The sequence below is a fragment of the Acanthochromis polyacanthus genome, chromosome 17, assembly GCF_021347895.1.
Source record: "Acanthochromis polyacanthus isolate Apoly-LR-REF ecotype Palm Island chromosome 17, KAUST_Apoly_ChrSc, whole genome shotgun sequence".
Lineage (NCBI taxonomy): Eukaryota > Metazoa > Chordata > Actinopteri > Pomacentridae > Acanthochromis > Acanthochromis polyacanthus.
In genome coordinates, this window is record NC_067129.1 from 28,768,248 (window position 1) to 28,786,718 (window position 18,471).

Below are 18,471 nucleotides of genomic sequence, written 5' to 3' on the forward strand. Positions count from 1 at the left end.
AGCAGGCAAAGTGGTTAGTTAACGTTTATTTGTTGGCAATATTAGAGCAATGTATTTAAGAAAGGTGCAGTAATGTGAAAGTAATGTATTTTTTTGTGAATTGCTTTACTGTACTGCAGTTCTACGGTGTTATGAAGTAAACATCTGTGCAAGGAACAAGTCTCACGAGTGATCAATGGGCGGCATAGAAGTATTGGATAATAAATGCCAATTCAGCTGCAAGAAAGACAATTACAGAGTGCATTGTGTGCAGACGTCACAGAGGCAAACTTGGAGAGCAGAAAATGGCAGACCTGCCTGAAGAAAGAGTTGTGCCAGACGTAGCTCCTTTTACTAAAGTGGGAGTTGATTATTTTGGCCCCATAGAAGTGAAAAGAGGAAGAAACCTTCTAAAAAGGTATGGAGTGATTTTCACTTGTCTGACCAGCCGCGCAGTACACCTGGATGTGGCACATTCACTTGATACAGACTCTTGCATTAATACCGTGAGGAGATTCGTATGCAGAAGAGGCCCTGTGTCAAATATAAGGTCGGACAACGGCACAAACTTTATTGGAGCAAACAAGGAGTTGAAGCAAAGTCTTGCTGCTTTGAATAATACAAAGATTCAAGATGCCTTGATTCAGGATGGACTCAAGTGGAGCTTTAATACGCCTACAGCCTCACACCAAGGTGGTGTTTGGGAGCGTCTCATTCGTTCAGTAAGGAGCATACTGACCTCTGTGCTTGGACAACAGATTTTGGATGATGAAGGCCTGGAGACCGTGTTTTGTGAAGTAGAGGCAATTCTGAATGACAGACCCCTCACAAAAGTGTCTGATGACCCTAATGACCTTGAGGCCCTCACTCCAAACCATATTCTCCTGCTGAAAGGGAACCCCATCTTTCCCCCTGGACTCTTTGAAAAGAGCGACCTGTACATCAGAAGGAAATGGAAGCAAGTACAATATATCGCAGAGCTGTTTTGGAAAAGATGGACAGCCGAATACTTACTTGTGATGCAGGAAAGACAAAGATGGGCAGCTCCAAGAAGAAACTTCTCCCCAGGAGATATTTTTATCATTGCTGACCCTACAGCCCCGAGAGGTTCCTGGAAGATGGGCCGAATATTGAGCACCAAGTCCAATTCAAAAGGATTGGTCCGCTCTGTGTGCATCCAAACCAAAACCAGCGTTCTGGAGAGACCTGTGACGAAGATCTGCCTGCTGGTGGAGGCCACAGAATAAGCCTATGAACAATTTTTATTTATTTCTCTTTCTATCCTGTCTTCCTGCCCTCTGTTTGTTTTTCAGTGACTACAGAGAAGACTGCACGGATAGAGAATAGCTTCCTTACATAAATTTATATTGGTAATTGTGAGGTCCACAATTAGGGGCCGGAATGTGGAAGCTACTCAGTAATTTGCTATTTTGTATATAACGTTTATTTGTTATGTTACTTTGTTTAGAATACTTTAGTTTGAGTTATATCTGTTATATTGAGTTATAGCTATATACTCTTATTCTGAAGGTCATGGGTGATTTGGGCACACAGGTGAAGTTATTTAATGAATGGGCACTCACTCAGCGAGACAACGCACCAGAAGGGCACACGGTTTTTTACCTGAGAGTTAGACAGCAGCAGGGCAAGTAGTTTTAACATCTTTTGTACCATCGTTCCAGAGCTGAAAATAAAACCTGCCTCAAAATGCACTTTTTCTGGCTGGACAATGGACTCAGTACCTGCACGCACTTTAACTTTCTGAGTAAGATTCGCTGCCCGGTGCCCTCAGTGGCTTTTTGATTTTATTGTTGTTGGTTGACATTTAGCCACTACAATGTCTCTGCTGTGGACCTGCTGCTGTCAGCTTCACCTCCATCACTCAACATTTACAGTCTGCTGTCAAACACTACACAAACCAAACTGATCACACCTGAACACCATGAATATGAACATCAGGAAATATTCTGATATGATGACAGACCACTGAGTCAACTTTAGTCCTCAACGTTCTTTAGTGAGATTCTGAAAAACTTGTTCAGCACAAACACAACGAACAAACCATCCTCTATACACCACTTAATCCTCACTAGGGTCATGGGGGGTGCTGGAGTCTATCCCAGCTGACTCGGGTGAAGGCAGGGGACACCCTGGACAGGTCACCAGTCTGTCACAGGGCTACATATACAGACAGACAGTCACACTCACATTCACACCTACGGACTTTAGAGTTATCAATTAACCTCAGCATGTTTTTGGACTGTGGGAGGAAGCCGGAGTACCCGGAGAAAAACCATGCATGCACAGGGAGAACATGCAAACTCCATGCAGAAAGATCCCAGGCCCAGGCCGGGATTTGAACCGGGGATCTTCTTGCTGCAAGGTGAAAATGCTAAGCACTACGCCACTGTGTAGCCCTAAGAACCAGTAAAGTTGAATTATTTCCACTATAATGTGTCACAATCATGTTATCAGAGTTTGTAGCATTAAAAACACAACTCTGAGCTTTGTGTCCATCACATCTCTGGAAACGGTCTGACTTCTGGCATTCTGCTCTGATATATTCACACCTCTGAACATTTCCTGATACGACTCTTCTCTGCAGCAACAAGACAGAAAACACCAGAGTTTCTCTCCGAGGAACTGGATAACAGGAAAAATGTCACATCTGGACTCTGGAACCACTTTCCTCTTTAAATCCAACAGCTGAGTTCAGATCAATATCATGCTCCATGACTCAGTCCAACACATTTTGTGTATGGTGCTGATATTGATGTCAAGATGGTGACAGTGTGTGTGGCGGGCCGTCTCTCACTACTAGTTTTGTTAATGATTTTATTGTTGTTAACCCTCGGCGCTCAACAAATCAAGTCGCTGCTCATGTATGATCGTCAAACACTGCTGGATCTTCGTTTCTCGTTTAACAATTGAGTTATGCCTGCTTATGGTGGTCAGACTTTCCTGCTCCCGCTTCTTTCGGGGATCCCCGCCCACCTGTGCCGGGTTTTGGCTCCTCTCTCCCGACGAAAACATTGCCGTCGCCGCGGTAGACACAGTGGTCGTCTGGTGAAGTAGGCTTGTTTGATGCACTCTTCTGCTGTTTCCTGGATGCTGCGTGAGCTGTCTCCTCCCGTCTGCATTTCCCGGCGTTTCCTGGATCCTGTGAGTGCCTGCGCCCTGCGACAGACTGGTGACCTGTCCAGGGTGTCCCCTGCCTTTGCCCGAGTCAGCTGGGATAGACTCCAGCACCCCCCATGACCCTAGTGAGGACAAAGCGGTGTATAGAGAATGGATGGATGGATGGATGTGAGTGCCTGCTTGGTACCGGTGGTCGGTTTGGATGAAATGTTCCGGCCTCGCTCACCCTACCCTCCCTGGATCAATTTGCGTGGGGTGATTCCTCGGATTCCTTTCTTCCTCCTTTCTCTCTCTCTTTCCTCTATCTCCCTTCTCTCCCTCTCCAGCTCGGCACCAAGTGGAGTGCAGCTTCACGGCTGCCTCCACTTGGTAATTATTCCCGCTTCAGTCTCCGGGCAGCTGCGGCTCGTCTCGCTGATTACACACGCCTGCAATAAAAGACCGGTTCATCCTCCCACACTCTCCCAGATTGTTAGATTTGCCTACCCAGTCAGTCGCTCTCTAGCCGATCTAGTCTTCACTCCATTGTGTGAAAAGACACTAACTCTGTTCTGCTCTCATTACCAGAAGACCCAGCTACCCGGATCCCCTCCTGCCTTGTCTGTCTCCTCGTTCCCCTTCCTGGACCCCAGCCGGCACCGTGTCCCTGCTGGTTCCCCCCTCCATGGTTCCCATCCTGCTCTCCTGGATCCAACCGCTGCCTCTGAGCTCCATCCTACGCTCCTGGACCACCAACACACGGCGGCCTCCCTCCTCAGCGGCTCTCCACCATCGGCTTCCTCTCCACCTGCTGACCTCAGTCCGCCAGGCGTCCTCCTGATCACCATCCACCACACTCTGCACCCCCCAGAACTGCCTACGACCGCTGGTCCCTGGCTCCGGACCTCCCGACCCAGACTCACTCCTCCACCTCCCTCTGGACCCACTCCTGGCCTCCCTCCCCATCTCCATCCCACCTGTCCATCAATAAAACCTTGTCACAACCTGTTTCTGCCTTGGTAGCGTGGTTCTGTGCTCGGGTTCTGTCCTTGAAAACGTGACAATTGGATTTGGTTCTTTCCTACGATTTGTCTGTGATCAATCTGGAGATCTGTGACACTGTGTTTTGTGATCACTTGCCAGTATTGTTTGACGCTGTTCTACCTTGTGCTGCTGTTAAAACCTGCATTCCTGCTCAGCGCTGTCGGATTTTTAATCCATCCACTGCTGGTCAGTTTTCTGTTGCTTTTAGACAGTCCTGTGTCCCTCCTGTCTCAGTGTCTAGTGATACACAAAGACTCAGTTCCTAGTTTCAGTCCTCCTGTCAAACCATCCTGGACTCTGTGGTTCCATTAAAAACCAGACGGCCTAAAGCTAAACCTGAATAGACTTTTTTATTGATAAGGTGGCCACCACAAGGGCTGTCATTTTAGCTCCTGTCCTTGACCACTCTGCTTCTATCCTCTGTTCTGCTGGTCCCCGTTCTGCTGACTGTCACTTTTAGAGGATGTGGTTAGTGAGCCTTCAGGTTCCCCTCATGATGTTTACACTCCTCGATTCTTAAAAGAGGTTTTCTCTAATATAGGGCAGTGGGCTCTTTCCATTATTAACAGTAGTCTATCTTCCAGTGTGGTTCCTGCAAACTTTAAGCATGCAGTAGTGCAAACTTTGATTAAGAAACCTGGTCTTGATCCTACTGTGCTGTCAAACTTTAGGCCCATTTCTAAACTGCCCTTTTTGTCAGAAGTTCTGGAGAAAATTGTTTATGCTCAGTTGCAAGGTTTTCTGGACAAGCATGATATTCTGGAAGTTTTTCAATCCGGATTCAAAGGCCTTCACAGCACAGAATCGGCATTGTTAAAGGTTCCATATTATGCTGTTTTTCAGTCACGTCATATAGGTCTCAAAAACATAGTATTTAAGTTTGTTCGGCCCAAAATCATCCTTTGTTCGGAGTTTCAGCGGTCGAAAAATTCACTCTCACCAGCCCTCCTCAGAACAAGCTGTTTCTGGGCCTGCTTCCAGGTATGCAAATGAACGCATCTGTCCACTCCCCCTCCCCTCTCTGGGAGAGGACGCGTTCAGTGCTACATTGGTGTCAGAAGTGGGATGGCGCTCGCCGGACTGCAGATGGAGGAAGAACTGAGTGAGCTCCAACAAGCTGTCACCGAGGGACTGAGCCGCCTCTTGGGAGCAAACCCAAGAGAAAAGAGCCGGCCAGCGGAGAGTTTGCTCCCGTAATCCCCGACAGCTCCACCACACCAAGAACCCACCGCAGCGAAACGGTGGGCCACCACAGGCAGCAGTCTAGCAGGAGAGGTGCTCCGGCAGCCGGCCGGTGGAGCACCTCCCCAGCTGCTTGCAGCCAGCCAGTGGGTTCTGGAGTGGTGATTCCCTCACAGTGCCACTCTTCTCTCGTTTCCCGGAGCTTGGCTTCTCGGCGCGGGCGCCGGGCAGTCTCGTGCAAAGTGACTAGGCTCATGGCACCGGTAGCAGCCGTCTGGAGAGCGGCGGCGACGTAGGTGGCTCGGTCTCTCGCCCCTCTTCTTCCCCGGGCCCGCACTCAGCCATCCTGACTGCGGCTTGAACGCGGAAGTCGTTTTCTTTATGCATATTTCCTCTGGGATCCATTCTTAGAAAGCACGGTATCTCCTTCCACTGTTATGCTGATGACAGTCCGATTTATGTTATTATTAAAGCGGAGGGATGCCTTCTCTAATAAACCACGCCTGGCGTGTCTTGATGACATTACAGCCTGGATGGCTGGGAATGAAAACAAAACAGAAGTGATGGTGTTTAGTCCCAGTAGCTCCTGTGAGCTCTTCAGTGGTGACTTGGGCCCCTTGACAACGCATGTTAAGCCCAAAGTTACAACTCTTGATTTTATATTGAACAGGGATTTTAAACTGGAGAGTCAAATTCGATCAGTAGTGAAGTCTAGCTTTTTTCATTTAAGGCGGTTGGCAAAGGTCAAATCTATTCTCTCTAAGCAGCACCTTGAGACAGTAGTTCATGCTTTTATTTCGTCCCGGCTGGACTCCTGTAATGCTCTTTATGTTGGAGTCAGCCAGTCTTCTCCGTCACGTCTCCAGCTGGTCCAAAATGCTGCTGCACACCTTCGAACTGGAGCACGGAAAACAGAACACATCACACCTCTTCTGGCCTCTCTCCACTGGCTGCCTGTGCATTTTAGAGTCCATTTTAAAATTGCTTGTAAATTTTTAAATGGCCTTGCCCCACCGTACCTCTCTGAGCAACCCGGTCTCACGGGGATTCGTGAAACTGTCACGTAAGTTTTAGTTTCGGTTTCGTGCGCACCAACACGATTTCGTCATGTTTATCGTGCCGCTCACCACGAAATGTTTTTCGCTGTGGTAATCACATCTGAAAGTGGTTTATACCGGCGGATTCATGACGATCCAAGATGTCCATCGGCGTATACTGCTTGTGTGATCGCGTTTGCGGCCGCCGGCCGCCGGACATTCTTGAAATTCCTATGCAAATTGGTAAGTGTACCACCGGCTTATGGTTAGGTTATGGTTAGGTTATGGTTAGGGTTATGTTTAGGAACGATGTCATGCAAAATATAGCGTTGGATTCGCCACGGTTTTACATTAAAAATATAATATACACATTCTTTTGAAATACGTTCTGAGTGGCACGAAAAGTCCGCCGTTTAAAATACATTGGTGCGCATTTCGTGGTGAGCGGCACGAAAAACATGACGAAATCGTGTTGGTGCGCACGAAACCGAAACTAAAACTTACGTGACAGTTTCACGAATCCTCGTGAGATCGGGCTGCTCTGAGCTGCTTCACCGCTACACTCCTGCCGGTCTCTTAGGTCAGCTGATCAGCTACTCCTATGCACATCGAAATCAAAGCGGAAGCTCAGAGGGGACAGAACCTTCTCTGTAGTTGCTCCAATTTTATGGAATAAATTCCCCTTGCACCTTAGACAGGCCCCTTCCCTGTCCATTCTTAAAACTCATCTTAAAACACACTTTTACTCCCTGGCTTTCCATCCAGTATGAGAAACTGATATTTTTTGTTTTTAGTGCCCTTACTGTGTATTTATTGATTTTATTTGTTGTTAGTGCTTTTATTGTGATTTTTAATTGTTTTAGTGCTTTTATTACATTTTTTAAACTTGTTTTGAGTTTTTTGGTATTTTATTTGTTTTTAGTGCACTATTGTGTATCTCTGAATTTACTTGCCTTGTTCTGGATGTACAACACTTTGGCTCAATCTATGATTGTTTAAAATGCTTTAAAAATCAAGCTGGATTGGAAAGGATTTTGCAGCATCAGTCTTTGTATGATCACTAGTTTACGGAGCCTCATGTCCACATTAACAAGCTTTAGATAGAAACTGTTGGACAAGAAACTCAATCACTGCACTCATCTCAGGATTATTCTTCACCTAAGGAACCAAATCACTGTTATAGCATTAATATCATCTCATTACTGTCACAGACAGTTATGTTAAAATCTTGACAATATTTATTTATCAATCCACAACATTTCAAAAACTATTTCTGAGTCTTTTAAAGGCACAAAAGCTGAATATTACCTGTAACACTGACAACAAAGAACAACAGAGTTTAATCAGATAAAACCAAAAACAATGTGAAATAAAAACTAAGAACTCAAACTAATTCAGATTCAGTTCACATCAGTGACAGCAAGAATTCCTTCAATCATTTCTGTCAGACTTCAGAAATGTTTAGATCTGATGTTAAACTCTTAACAGGAGAGAAATAATCTTATTAAATCTGTTTGTTGGAGCCTATTTCTATTAATTGATGATATATCAAATTATTATTATTTAGATGATGATGATTATTTGAATTATTTTGATCATTTTGCTAATTGTGATTATGGTTAACTGCTCACCTGCCTCCTACTTGTTGAGCCATCCCACTCCCTTGATTAAGGGAGAGCGATCAGCTGTCGCTTGGATGACTCTGCTTTTTGTGTTGAAGGAGTGAGGAGTGAGAAAAGATTTCAGAACCTCCTCATGTGAAAATAACTTTACTGCTTCACTGAAAACGGTAAATGGACTTGCTCTTATATAGCGCTTTTCTACTCATCAGAGTACTCAAAGCGCTTTTACAACAATTGCTCCCATTCACCCAGACACACACACATTCACACACTAATGTGCAGCTTGCTAATCAACCTGCAACATCAGTCAGTATACATTCACACACCAGTGGAACAGTCACTGGTAGGCAATTCGGGGTTCAGAATCTTGCCCAAGGAAACTTCGGCATGCAGCACATGACTAGGCAAGAGCGGGAATCGAACCGCCGACCATTCGATCATTGGACGACCCGCTCTACCACCTGAGCCACAGCCGCCCCTCCCCTCTCTGGGAGAGGACGCGTTCAGTGCTACATTGGTGTCAGAAGTGGGATGGCGCTCGCCGGACTGCAGATGGAGGAAGAACTGAGTGAGCTCCAACAAGCTGTCACCGAGGGACTGAGCCGCCTCTTGGGAGCAAACCCAAGAGAAAAGAGCCGGCCAGCGGAGAGTTCGCTCCCGTAATCCCCGACAGCTCCACCACACCAAGAACCCACCGCAGCGAAACGGTGGGCCACCACAGGCAGCAGTCTAGCAGGAGAAATGCTTCCACATAAAGAACCTCTACAGTTCTTCATGAGTTTCAGCAGATCTGCATGTTTCCTCCATCAGCCAAAGGAAGAACCTCAGAAGAACAAACTGTCTGATGGAACAATTATTAGAATGAAACAGAAAAACTGTCTTCATTCATGTATCACCTTCAAACACAAGAACATGAAAAATCCACATTTTCACAGAGTTTGAAGCAGCTGAAGAACATCTGAGACTAAACACAGCTGACATGATGTTTGAAATAAACAAGTGGAACATGAAGAAGAATGAGATGTTCTAGTGAGAACATGTGAAGAACTGAACTACTGATCTACTCTGACTGATCATGTTCATCACATCTGGACTCACCGAAACTTTCTGCAGTTCCTCACAGCTGGAATCAGTCTCAGTTTTCCCTTCCATGATGTTCTGTACTTGTCCAGATCCAGCTCATCCAGAACCTCCTCTGACATCTGCAGAATGTAGGCCAGAGCTGAGCACTGGATCACAGAGAGTTTCTTCTCTGATCTGTTCTCTGACTGCAGGAACTCTTGGATCTCCTGATGTACTGAGAGATCCTTCATCTCCAACAGACAGTGGAAGATGTTGATGCTTCTGTCTGGAGACATTTTGAAACTCTTCATCTTCTTCAGGTTGCCGATGACTCTCTGGATCATTTCTGGACAGTTCTCTGTCTGACCCAGCAGACCTCCTAAGAGTCTCTGGTTAGACTCCAGACAGAGGCCATGAAGGAAGCGAACAAACAGGTCCAGGTGACCATTTCTACTTCTGAGGGATTTCTTCATGACACTTTTCAGGAAATCATCCAGGGATGAGATGTCTGTCTTATAGTCATTGTCGTAGTCATCGTAGTCGTCGTCGTAGTCATCGTAGTCGTCGTCGTCGTCATCGTCGGGGCCGCCGCCATGTTTAAGGTAGTAGTCATTGTCGTCGTCGTCGTCGTCGTCGTCGTAGTAGTCGCCATAGCCGTAGTCTACGACCATGGTGTCGGCATCGTCGACGCCATAGAATTTGTTGTCGTACTCATAGTATTTGTCTTCGACATCATCTTCGTCATCGTCATCATCATCATCATCATCATCATCAACAACAACATGACGATCATTCCAGTCTTCTTTCAGGAACTTCTTCAGCACCTCAGTGTTCCTGTTGGTGTGACAGTGGAACATGTAGACTGCAGCCAGAAACTCCTGAACGCTCAGATGGACAAAGCAGTAGACTGGTTTCTGGAACATCTCACACTCTCTTCTGAAGATCTGGGTACAAACTCCTGAGAATACCGAGGCCTCTGTCACATCCAGACCACACTGCTCCAGGTCTTCTTGGTAGAACATGATGTTTCCTTTCTCCAGATGTTCAAAGGCCAGTCTCCCCAGCTTCAGAAGAACTTCCCTGTCAGCCTCCGTCAGCTCCTGTGGACTTGTCTCAGGTCCCTCATGGTACTTCTTCTTCTTCCTCTGTGTCTGAACCAGCAGGAAGTGTGAGAACATCTCAGTCATGCTCTGGGGCAGCTCTCCTCTCTGCTCTGTGGTCAACATGTGCTCCAGAACTGTAGAGGTGATCCAGCAGAACACTGGGAATCGACACATGATGTGGAGGTTCCTGGATGTCTTCATGTGGGAGATGATTGTGCTGGAGCGCTCTTCATCACTGATCCTCCTCCTGAAGTACTCCTCCTTCTGGACGTCGGTGAAGCCTCGTACTTCTGTGAACCTGTCCACACGTTTAGGAGGGATCTGATTGGCTGCCGCAGGGCGGGAAGTGATCCAGACCAGAGCCGAGGGAAGCAGATTCCCCTCCATGAGGTTGACCAGCAGAACGTCCAGCGATGACTTCTGGCTGACGTCAGACACAACCTTCCTGTTGGTGAAATCCAGTGAAAGTCTGCTTTCATCCAGACCGTCAAAGATGAACAAAAGTTTACAGACAGCCAGCTGCTCTGCCGTCACCTTCTGTAATGTTGGATGGAAAACATGGAGCAGCGTGAGAAGACTGTGCTGCTCATCTCTGATCAAGTTCAGCTCCCTGAACGGAAGCACCACCACCACACTGACGTCTTGGTTTTCTCCGTCCTCTGCCCAGTCCAGAGTGAACTTCAGCACTGAGAAGGTTTTTCCCACGCCAGCCACGCCGTTGGTCAGGACCACTCTGATGGCTCTCTGCTGCTCAGGTAAGGCTTTAAAGATGTCCTGGCACCTGATGGGAGTGTCATGGAGGCTCTTCTTGGAAGCTGTCTCCAGCTGCTCCACCTCATGTTGGACATCAGCCTCTCCACTGTGTCCCTCTGTGATGTAGAGCTCAGTGTAGATCCTGTTGAGGAGGGTTCCACCTCCTGCTTCATCACTTCCTTCAGTCACATGTTCACATCTCCTTCTCAGACTCATCTTATGTTCCTGCAGAACCTCCTGCAGACCGACACCTGCTCACAGACCAGACAAACAATCAGACTCAACAAACACAAACATCTTTCATGTCTGGACAACACAACAACAAGCTCAGTTTCCACACATCAGTCCACCAGCAGATGTTCAGTCTTACTTTGTCCACAGCTGCTGGTTCTGGATCTTTTTCCACACTGGGGACAGGAGGAGTGTCCTGATGGAACAGACTGGTCCCAGTATGAGCTGATGCACTGTCTGCAGAACCAGTGTCCACAGCTGCTAGAGACTGGATCCTTCAGGACGTCCTGACACCGAGCACAGCAGGACGGCTGCTCCTCCACACAAACTCCCCTCCTCTTCATCACTCTGTCAACACATTTATTCATCACATCTCACATCATCTGGAGAAAAACATCCACATGTGACTCCACAGAGCAGAAGAGAACAGTAAAAGTGAGGCTACTGTTCTGTCTGAGTTCAGCCGCTAATAAAAAGCTGCTTCCTTTTATTATGAACTCCACTCACTTCTTTTCCCATTAGCTGTCTGATTAAACTCTCACTCATCTGCCTGCAGTTTGCTGTTCATACAAACTCAACACTTTGTGCAACAGCTTCACAGTAACAGCCTTCCATCACAGACAGCTGCTTCTGTTCTTCACTGCTTTACTCACTTTGGCAGCTCAGCTCGGCTCACATCACTTTAACTCAGAGAACAAATCATGGAGAAACTGTGACAGAGCAGCAGCCTCAGACACACAGCGTTCAGCTTTCATTTAAACATCTGGATCATCAGGACCAGGAACCAATCAAGACCAACCACAACATCAGCTACACATCTGGAGAACATTCTTTAATACTCGAGTGGCAATCGTGAAATCCAGGTTTTCAGCTGTTTTACCACAGAAACACCATCAGAAGTTCTGCTTCTAAAACCCAGACCAGGATCCATCTCAGTCTGAAAGAATTCTGCATTCTGACCACTGTGTGACTGTTTCAGCAGAGCATCTTCCATCAGGTCACTTCACAACAGAAACACTTCCTTACTTTGTGTCTGAGGGTTCAGGTTCTTTACTGAAGTCTGGAGGATGATCATTGGACCAGTCACTCTGCATGGACAGACGGCTGGAGGCTGGAAACTCTGCTCTCTGTCTGCTGAAACACATGTTGTTAATTTAATCAATCACTGATCAAAGACAGGACAAAGGATTTCTATTTGTGTCACAAAAATCTTTTCAAAGTTCATTTTTATCTACCCATTAAAATCAGCATCATATAATTGACAGATTGAATTAAAAAGGAGACACCTGAATAAGTTAGAGGCAGTTTTCATACTTTGCGTCTGAGGGTTCAGGTTCTTTACCGAAAGGTAGTGTCTGTAGATACGGACCCGTACCCGTAGCCTGTGGCCTATGGATACGGCGCTTTCCCGCCATAAATATTAATGAGCCGGCTGATGAACGCGCTTCGTGATTGGCTGGTAATCCGACGGACATAAATATTAATGAGCCGGCTTGATAATCCGAGTGATGAAGGCGCTTCCTAGCCTAGCTAGACAACCCACGGCAATGAATTTAATTCTCTGCCAGGGTGGGTCTAGTTACCCTCCATAAGGCTCGAGGTTGGATTCTCCTAAAACTGGCTGGACCAATCACCATGAAGTGTAGAGTCAGAAGGCGTGACGATTCTGACAGAAACAACCGGTGCACAATAAACAGTTATCTTTCGACTTGGCTATGGCCACAGCCCTTAAAGATTTGAAGCTAAAATTCAACTTGAAAGATAAACAAAGGACGGCACTGAAGTGTTTCATTGAGAAGAAAGACGTATTTGGACTTATGCCGACAGGATATGGCAAATCCTTAATCTACCAGTTGGCTCCGCGGCTCCGTGGCTCCGCTGGTTGGGAAGCTAATGGGACTTAGCAACAATCCGCCGGTGCTCTCGGAACTCCGTCAGCCTATTCGTTGCGTTGATTGGTTGTATACCTACCCAATTGCTGCAGAGGGATTTGATAGACAACCTTTTAGCCCGCCTCCCTCCCTGTCCAGCTTCCCTAGACCCTTGTGCCGTCAGAAACATGGGTGTAGCATGGCTAGGCTAGGCGCTTCTGTGATTCGAGGTGAATCTGTGTGCGGAGCCTGTCATGTCAATCATCTGCTGTTCTCGTTTCTATTATGCATAATGTCATATAAATCATATAATCAGCACTACGATTAAAAATAGCAAAACTTTTTATTCACGTGACCCTGTTCGAATAAAGCACAAACAGCAAACAAAACAAATGGCAGAACTAACAGCCAGCAAACTACAAGTATTTTTTACCTTCAAAAGTAGCGACAGACTATTACATATTAACAACCTAAACAAAACCCTGACGTATTTTCTGCGTCTGTCAACACAGACACTGCACGTCACAGTCACTTTAATGTTAGTGGACTCTGTTGAATGGCTAAGTTACATAACCACAAACAAATCTCACAATATCACAATAAATCGAGTTTGTGTTTTTTTTAAATTCATGCCGAATTAAAGAGCTGCTCCTCACCATTCACGAGTGTTTGTTTCATATTCGACATCCTTAATTTTATCTTGTAAATTAGCGTCCGAAATTAAATGGGAACATTTGCAATGGAGTTCGTCAGCCGCTTCCATCACTGAACGCGGTAAACTAATTAATAGGAACTGGACTTCAAACAATTTAGACACGGCGTCTAAAAGCGTAAAAACTACAATGTCTAAAGTGTGAGAGGAGACGGTGTATTTTTGGTTAGATTATACGATGTTCGCCATCAACGTCATTCATATAAATTGTCTGTAATGTGCAGCAAATAGTAGTTAACCGGCGTCAGTGACCTTAACGGGTCCGTACCTCTAGTACAGATGCTAGGGGTACGGATCCGTACCTCTAGCATCAACCTTACTGAAACATGGAGGATAAATATCTTTGGACCACTCACTCTTCATGGACAGCGATGAACAAAGTAATACACCTTTTGTTAGAGATGTCTTCTAGTTTCACTCCATTGTTCCTTTGCCTGCTGTTATTCACAGTTGTTTTGTATTTTTGCTATTTGCACCTGTCTGCCAGATCCTGTGAATCAACTGCCTTTTCCTCTTTGTTTAAACTCTGTTACTGATGAGCAGCCATATGCAAATTACCCATGATTCACCCTCATATTTACATACTGCCCCTCCCTACCCTCTGACCATCTCTATGAATTGTGAACTCTCCAAATGTTCTGGGTTGCCTTCCCTTCACAGACTCATACTCTGTGTTGGTCAGCCCACCGTATGTCAGAATACCAGTAAACACCCCACTACAGCAAACTTCCAAGGACTAAGAGTAAAATTTCTTCAACAACAGACAGCTGGAGGCTGGAAACTCTGATCTCTGTCTGTGGATCTGAACTCTACAAACACAAACATGTTTCTGATCACATTAATCACTGATAGATTCTCTGATTTCAGAGTCATTTTAGGAACCCTCAACTGAAAGTGAAATGAAAGAAATTCAGTAAAAGTCTAAATAAATGTGGACTGAATCAAATGCCTGCTGATGTGTCTGTGCTTCTCGTCCAAACTGAGAGTTTCCTTCAGTTCAGGTGGATTAGAACAAGAACTATCTGTTCCTTCATTATTGTGACCACAGCAAACATCACATCTCACTGCAGGATCCATCTGACCACCACATGAAGCCTTCACTCATTCTCTTTACTGCTTTTACAAACTTCACTACTGAATATTCTGTTTCCTGACTCCTTGTATTCCACCTCTGAGAACAAATCCAAACGTCTGCAGCTGATCTCTGACACGGTTTAAAGGTTTCTACATGTTTTCTTACTTTGTGTCTGAGGGTTCAGGTTCTTTACTGAAGGTTGGAGGTTCTCCTTTGGACCGGTCACTCTTCATGGACAGACGGCTGGAGGAAGGAAACTCCTCTTCCTCCTCAGAATCACTCATCTTGTGGACTTCAGTCGGTCTGAGAGGAAAACCAGCAACACTGTCAGAGCTCAGGAAAGAAGAAAAGTCAAAGAAACACACAAGTTCACATTCATCTTCATTCAGGTTCTTTGTCCACAGAAGTGAACTCTGAAAAAGTCCTCAGAGAGAAAACTGAACAGTTGTGTTTCCTCTTTTCTTCTTTCCTCGTTCTATTTCACCTCTGATCATAAATCCAGATGTTGTTGCTCTAACCACGTCTACAGCTGATCTCTGACACGTCAAACTCTTCATTTATGTTGGAAAACTGTCATACAAAGTGTTGGAAATACTTTCAGATCCCAGTTTATCAAGGAGAACCCCAGCAGTGTTTCCTTCTTCTGGACCTGGTTCTCTGCTGCACCGACACACCTTTAGTTACTGACATCTTTAAATATCGAGTCAAGTTTTAACACGTAGAAGAGGAAGTGAAGCATTAAAGAAAGTAAAGATCATTCACCAGATAAAAGCTTCCTCAGCTGTCAGTATTAAAACACTCCTGTGATGTAAAAACACCAAGAACAGGAAGAAGGTTTTCTGACAGCAGAAGAACAATGAACTAACTCTCACCTTGTTGTCCTCCTCTGTCGACTGTAAAATGGAGTCTGAACTCTTCATTTCCTCTTTCTGCTCTGGAGTCACTCAGAGCTGCTCCTCCCATATTTCCTCGAAGTCACATGACTACAGGTGACTCCAGGTAGATGTGGGCAGACCTGTAGCTGAACATTAATGACTCCTCACAGCCTCAGTTTATTCATGAATAAATAGATTTAGTTTCAAGCTGCTCCATAAAGTCTTGATCAATGATCGGCAGTGAACTTTATGACTTATTGGAAGCTGATATTTCTTCGTTGGGTTTAGTTTTTAAATCTTGCTGATGCTTACAGAGGATTTCTGACAGCTCAGGTCTCTTATTCTACTGGAGGTGAAACATTCACAGCAGACTGAGTTAAAGGAGGCTTCGGCCAGCCCCACCTCCAGGCCACCCTCTGAAGCGGGCCTCTACCGCCTCCGGGCCGCCCCCCTGATCGGACCCTCCGGCTTGCCCAGCCTCAACCGGGCCTCCCACCGGAACGGACTCTCCGTCCTGTCCATCCACGGCCAGTCCGGCCCCCCCACCGGAACGGACCCTCCGCCCACCGGAACGGACCCTCCGCCCCACTCATCCCCAGCCTGTCCGGCCTATAGTCCGTCCTCCGGAGCGGACCCTCCAGTCCTGTCCTCAGTCTAGTCCTCCCTTCAGTCCAGCCCAGCCCTCCCTTCAGTCCAGCACTCTCCTCAGTTCAGTTCTGCCTAGCTCCCAATCCTGTCCCAGCCTGGTACAATCGGTCCCTGTCCTGTCCCGGTTCATTCCCTAGTCCTGACCAGTTTACTTTCAATCCCTCTCCCAGTCCAGTTGAGCCCAGGTCCAGTTCCAGCCCAGAGTGCCCTTCAGTCCCTCTCCCATTTCTGTCCTTCCTGTCCCCCATCCTTCCTTCCCTGCCAGCCCTTCCAGTTCCCCCAGTGGGCCCTTCCAGTTTCCCCAGTTCCCCAGCATGTCCCTGGCTGCCCTTGGTCGCCGTGGGTTCTCGCCCCGGCTGGCTCCGTAGGGCGCCAGGAGGCGCCCATTGAGGGAGGAGGGGGGGTACTGTCAGGGCTCCCTCCTCACCCGTCCTTCCCACCTGACATCCCAAATACCTCTTTTCCCCCATCTGTTTCCTCTCCCTCTCCCGCTCCTCTGCCCTGTCTGTCCTGCCTGTCTCCCATCTGCTCCTCTGCCCTGTCTCTCCCCCTACAGCTCGGTGCCTGAATGGAGTCTAGCTTACCAGCTAGACTCCATTCAGGCAATCAACCACCTCCACGGCTCCCGGACAGCTGAGGAACATCACACTAATTACTCACCTCAACAATAAGAACCGGCTCATCCTTCCACTCCCTGCCAGATTGTTGAACAAAGACCACGCAGTTCAGTTCACTCTCTAGCCTCCTGCATATTCTGTTGAGTTCCTGCCTTTGTTTTCTTACGTTGTTTTCTCCTGCCTCCACTCAGACCCAGCTGCCCGGGATTCAGCCACCCAGAACCCTCGTCCATTTTCCCCAGCAACTCATCACCGGTTTCCTCCTGCTTGGACCCTCCGTTCCTACCTGGACCCCCCATTCCTGCCTGGACCCCTCCTGTCCCTGCCTGGACCCCCCCGTTCCTGGCCAAAACCCCCACTACACCAGTCGCTCCTGCACTCTGGTTTCCCCATCCCGGCCAATATTCATCCCCGGCAATAAATCATTCTAAATTCCCTCTGGTCTTGGTAGTGTGGCTCTCTGCTTTGGTCCAGCCCTCCCTAGTTCGTGACAAGTTATGAAATTATATACTACAAAACCTTGATGTCAGTTTAAAATGAAGGTATTTATTACTTTTAGCTCGTCATTTATTCTTGTTGTTTACTGTCTTTGTTTAGCTAACCAATTTAAAAATAGTTAACTATATAATTCTTTAGCTAACCATTTAATCTGTTATTTAAGCAAATTACTTCATTATTTTATCTCATCATTTACTCTAATATTTAGCAATTTACTATGTTAAAGTCATCATTTGCTATTTTAGCTGATTGTTTTCTACTTTCAGCTAAACATTCATCCTATTTATTTCTATTATTTAGCTCTACAATTTATTCCATTATCAAGAAAATGACGTTTTACTTTCAGCTGTTTCCTCCATTATTCTGCTAACTAATGATGATTGACGACCTTTAGCTCATCATTTGTCGTTTTAGCTAACGGTTTGCTGTGTTTAGCTAACCGTTTATTCTCACTTTCTGCTACCTTTACTTGATGAACCAAATGACATATTTTACAGATATTTATTACTTCAAGCTAAGAATTTAGTATATTATCTAGTAAAGTATTATTTTAAACTGTTTTATTTAGTTTACTGTTTGTTTTTGCTCATTCATCTTTACCATGACTGGCTCTTGTTTCTAGGATTGCAATGAAATTCTCTTTATTTTCTGCATTTACACATTCATTGTGTCCTCTTGCTCTCTGTTTTGTGTGGCTGGAAGTAGCAGCACTTCACCAACTGTTTGAATAGAGTTCAGATTTTTAGGGTCCGAGCACCGAGGGTGCGAAGGACAGGCGGTGCAAGGGCCACTAAATGGAGGACATGATGAACAGCTGTTTGTCCTGACTTTACAGCTGCAGTTAAAGTGCAGTGAAGGAGGAGCTTTCATCTGTTAACAGAATTTACCAAGTTTACCAGAAAAAGCTGCTGTTCTTACCTTTATGAGGAGCTTCACACGGAGACAACGAGCTGTATCTCAACCTTCATTAAGAGGAACTGAAGTTCAAGCAGGAAACCAGCAGAAAGGAAGTTGTAAATCTTTAATTTCTCCTGAAATGTAGAGA

The 18,471-nt window shown here is 46.1% G+C and overlaps 2 protein-coding genes across 8 annotated transcripts in view; one reads left to right on the top strand and one right to left on the bottom strand.

Annotated features, from left to right (window-relative positions):
* LOC110972632 (NLR family CARD domain-containing protein 3-like) overlaps positions 1 to 15,688 on the bottom strand; it is a 204,578-nt gene extending 188,890 nt beyond the window's left edge. For 2 of the 7 annotated variants that reach the window (XM_051937944.1, XM_051937951.1), the window contains exon 1: positions 15,661 to 15,677. Coding sequence is in view for 4 of the 7 variants with exons in the window: in XM_051937950.1 (XP_051793910.1) it covers positions 11,270 to 11,478; positions 14,954 to 15,021 (277 nt within the window). In the remaining 3 variants the exon portion in view is untranslated. Of the gene's footprint in view, positions 1 to 11,269; positions 11,479 to 12,156; positions 12,253 to 14,953; positions 15,052 to 15,660 lie in introns of those variants that run through there. The other 5 variants (XM_051937950.1, XM_051937949.1, XM_051937945.1 and 2 more) reach the window with 5 other exon arrangements.
* Positions 1 to 18,471, top strand: part of LOC110971795 (NLR family CARD domain-containing protein 3-like) — a 203,123-nt gene that overhangs the window by 81,769 nt on the left and 102,883 nt on the right.